This window comes from Fulmarus glacialis, unplaced genomic scaffold (genome assembly GCF_000690835.1).
Source record: "Fulmarus glacialis isolate BGI_N327 unplaced genomic scaffold, ASM69083v1 Scaffold46299, whole genome shotgun sequence".
Lineage (NCBI taxonomy): Eukaryota > Metazoa > Chordata > Aves > Procellariiformes > Procellariidae > Fulmarus > Fulmarus glacialis.
This window is the reverse complement of record NW_009232240.1, coordinates 1-4,565: the sequence shown is the minus strand read 5'-3', so window position 1 is coordinate 4,565 and position 4,565 is coordinate 1. Positions and strand designations below refer to the sequence as shown.

The 4,565-nt window shown below is 40.7% G+C and overlaps 1 protein-coding gene across 1 annotated transcript; it reads right to left on the bottom strand.

The window, feature by feature from the left end:
- Positions 1-2,748: 2,748 nt before the first annotated feature.
- On the bottom strand, positions 2,749-4,262 carry BMI1 (BMI1 proto-oncogene, polycomb ring finger; the record flags this gene model as incomplete). The annotated part of the gene is made up of 3 exons (XM_009584819.1): positions 2,749-3,568; positions 3,656-3,736; positions 4,164-4,262. Coding segments are annotated over 3 exons (510 nt in total), but the record flags the coding sequence as incomplete, so codon positions are not given.
- Between the last annotated feature and the right edge of the window lie 303 nt (positions 4,263-4,565).

Genomic DNA, 4,565 nt, shown 5'->3' with positions numbered 1-4,565 from the left:
GCTCGGCTTAGGAGGCTCGGCATGCTCCTTCTCTTCCTCTTTCTGCATATTTCTGCATTCCTTCTCCCTATTTGTGCCCGTCCTCTCCAGAAGCCTGTGGAGCTCTTTATGCTCCCTCTCCCTCGCTTTCCCCGGGGCTGGATCGTTACCGCCTATCCCCCATTCCGGCCGGGCACAAAAGCGCTGCTTGGAGCTGCAGGCAGCTGAACCAGGGCGGAAAATTTGGTCGGACGAAGACAGAAAAACATCATTTTCCAGCGGGCGCACGCCGCCCCTGCCTCTACCTTTGGTCAGATTGCTTGTTGAACAAACTCGGAAAAAAAGCAGCAGACCTCAATCTATATGAATGCAACGTCGGATAATGAAAAGATTCTTCTTACATATACCGAGCTGAGATTTCTTTCCAAATAGGGAGGATTTACGCACTTTGGTATGGAAACCCGTTTGCTATGTAAGAAAAATATTGTGAAACCGGGGAGGTTGACACAGCAGCTTCGCAAGCAGAACATCAAGATGCTATCTTTGATCATCCTCCCAATTGTGCTTAGCAATATATACGCATCGCAGTGCCATCTGCCTAGGGCCAACAGCAAAACAAAAGTTTCACATGGCAGCACAAACATCCTCGGCGGCTTCTGCAGCTCGGCAAGAGAGGCACTGAAAACGTTTGTTCTTTTTCAGACGAGAGATGTCAAATTGGGAGATGTCGAAAGTGTTGTCAGAGCTCAATAAGCCTCGAAGGGAATTATCCAACTCCTGTTTCACCGCCTTATGCTTCACGGACGCTTTACAAGACCGAGAATAGTTCCGTTTTGATGCTAAAAGTTGTCATTATCAGCTACTTCCAGTATAAATAAGCGCAATTTGATCAGTGTGCTAACGTGCAACCCTCTGCTGCAGGTTCAGTGCTGGTCTTTGGGTGAATTAATTCAACCAGTACAGTGTGACTAACTCATATAGTTGAAGGAATCGTGCCAAGATAGACATTCGGTCGCATGGAGAGATATCTTTACATTAAAAGGTATTTAGTTGCACTGAGGCTTTAAAAAGTAATCCAGAGCAGCACAGGCAGAACCTGGCACTCCCCATCACAAAAATCCTCTTCTTCCCTTCCCAGCCAGTTTAACAGGGGCTAGGTAAAACCTGTGCCTGGCTGGGATGTGAGAATACACCATTTGCTTATTTTCAAGAATAATTCGAGGTCAAATAAAGAACAGCAAATGTTTTCGAGGCTGGCAACCAAAATAAATCATGGCGATTTCTAGGCATTTTTTGTTGTTGTTATTTTAGTACTATATTGTTCTGTTCACTAAAATCTTTTGTACACCCAGAAAGACTTCCAATGAGAACAAGATGTTTGTCCTTTAACACCACATTATCAACAGAGGTCATTTGCTATTTTTCAATGAATTAACCCTTTTATTTGTTTATTTCTTTGATCAGCTATAAATGAAAGTTATTCGTGTATATAAAACTGAAGTTTTTACTGTTGAAATTGAACTGTACATGTTTACTACAGGAAAAAATATCAACTCTTGTTTAACAAGACATTATACATCAATAAGCAATAACCTTGTGGAGGATTTGCAATCACCTGGTCTATAAAAACAAGCAGGACAAATAACAGCAATTTATATGCAAAAGTAATGATTTAATGACTATAAGCAAGACAAAGCAATAGAATTGTGCTTCTTTTGCAGACTGGAGACAATGAAATGTTTAGCTACAATTTTCCCGTACAAACATGAAACAATATCCATATAGAATAAACACCCTCACAAATGTATAACTGATGGGTGATGAACACACACGAAGTTCGACCAAAGCAAAGCACAAACTGAAAAGTGTTCTGGGCTGTTCATATTTTATGGTGGAAAAGTTCCTTCTACTGAAAAAAAAAAATACCCTTAGAAGCCTCTAATAAAATGCACCTATTTGCAGGCCATTAAAGAGGAGGCATTCTCCACAATTTATTGGAATTATTAAAGTACCTGTTAAATTTTAATGAAGTTAGTACTGTACCATATACATATATATTAAAACAAATTTAGATAAAATGCCTTCATCCAGCGACTTGCTGGTTCCTTAAAATTTATACCAAATAGTTTATGGCTTCTATAATGATTCCATGTGCTTTTAAAAACACAATCCCACCACACCAAATAATAAAAAAGTAATCAAACAGGTCAAAAACTTCCATGTCCCTTAACTTTTTTTTTTCTTTTTTTCTTCACTGCATCACTTCAACATTTGGTAAAGTAAAAATATATCACTGGAAAAAAAGACAAAGCCAGTAAAATGCTTTTAAGATTGCCAATTGCCTCCAGGTTATCAGAGACTTGAATGTGCTTTCCCAATACTGTAACTCTCACACGCGAAGTGTTTCTTGCAGTATGAGCAAAGCTCAAACAGGCGGCATCTGCAAGGGTCGAACCAGTTTAGAAATTTAACAACCATATCATGAGTGCATGAAACACAATATTTTCTTTATAGTATTTATAAATATATCATACAATACTGTTTCCTGTTATGTCATATACCAATATGGCATTGTACAATAAGCATAATGCCATCTGATTCTTACAAAAGCGAATCATTTAAACAAGTCAGTAAATAAAACGGTAATACCCGCTTTTAGGCATACAGATTGTAAAACTGAAGTTTACTTTTCTTTTGATCGGTTCTGCGCAGCAACAGAGAAGTAAAAGATGCAACATAAGAATCAAAATGGCTAATACGCAAAAATTGTTATTCACAGTGACATGGCTACATATATGCATTATTCTATGCATATTCTTTCCGTTTTGTTGGATTTCAAGATGAAAAAGCACTTGCTTTCTACAGGTTCACAAAACAGCATAAGAACAATAACAATCGAAGAGAACGCAATGGAGGAGTTAGTCTGGATTAACAAACTACTTCCCGGGATTTGTATCGACTTCTGGAGACTCCCGAGTCCAGATGATGGGGACGGAAACAACGCCGCATCGCTCAGAACAGGTGAAGGTGTAACTTTTGTTTGCTTCCCAGTCCTCTGAAAACAATTTACATTTCAATCTTGCGTTTCCATTAACGTCCATCCTGAATGTCACCTAGTCCGCCTTTTATAGCCAAGGTCAGTGTCACTACAAAAGAAAGCAATTTGGACGATAGTCACATGGATTAGCATCTATAAAGCTGTAATGGCATGGAGAGATCTATATAAAGGAGGGGCGGGGGCGGTAGCCTGGTTGGCGCGTCAACCAGATGAAGTGGCCGAGGAGCCATTTATCGACGTTTTCCGCGCTCTGTTGGTAAAGGAGGACTGGTGGTTACTGCTGGGGCTGCTGCTGGTGCCGTTCATGGTGCTGGAGATGTGGGGGAACTGGGGGTGAGGAGACTGGACCGGCGTGCTGGGGCTGGGCAAACAGGAGGATGTGGAGGGGATGCCTCCTGCCGGGCTGCTCGCCTTGTCGCTCCCAGAGTCACTTTCCAGCTCCCCGCTATTATTCAAGCCTTCCCTCTGGTGACTGATCTTCATCCTCTTGCAAGTAGGTCGGACCCGGTATTTCAGGGGGAGAGGCCCGTTCTGCAAGGCAAAGGGGAGACCCTGGTAAGCGCCCTCCCCAGGCCACAACCCGCACCCCCTGGGAGGCGGCACGCTGGAGATACTCACCCGCCTCCAGGTATAGATGTAGGCAATATCCATTAGGGTGTAGTAGTCCTTCAGAGGCTCCTCTTCATACATCACATCGATCTGTTCAAGACACAAACCCTTGCATTAAGGCGCATCCAGGCATTTACCCCTAGCGTATGACTGCTCCGAGGTGAAAGTAGCCCCGCTGCCATATGTATGTCAGAAAATTGAAAAAATGCTATACCAAAACCAGCAGGGAATAGGGAATTTTCATATCTATTAGATACATTTTAAATACATTAAGGAGCAATTTCTTGATACTTCGATATTTACAGCATTAAAAAATTACAGAGTATCACCAAACTCTCCGGATAGATATTTTAAAAATTGTGTTCATGATCCCATCAACATAGTGCACACACCAGAAATATTTGGTAGTTAGCACTTGCTGGAACTGGCTGTAATGAGAATACGAGTGCTAACCAGCATTAGCAGGCTTAGAATAGCAAGTCTGATTTTAAAAAAATCTCTCTTTCCCCATAGGTACCTGGAAAGTGTTAGGTATATCCATTTTACTCCGCAGGAACTTTCTTAGATGCATCACTGTCATTGCTGCTGGGCAGCGTAAGTATCTTTTGTCATTCACCTGATGGCATAGTAAAGAAAATCAGTCTACTGAGGACAAGCAATTACTCCCACCAAAGTTGTCTTCTAACATTGTATGTCGTTTAAAAAACAAGAATGCACTTCATTAAATTATGAACTATAACGTAACAATTTCTGCTGCCTTAGAAGGAACAACAGAAATCAGTGGTAAATTACAGTTCCAGAGAAAGTAATAAAAAATACAACTAATTTTATACATAAAGATTTGTTATCTCATGCTAAAACCCCTTTTTAGGATATATGTGCATTACATATTAATTTTTAAATTAATTAATAATTTATT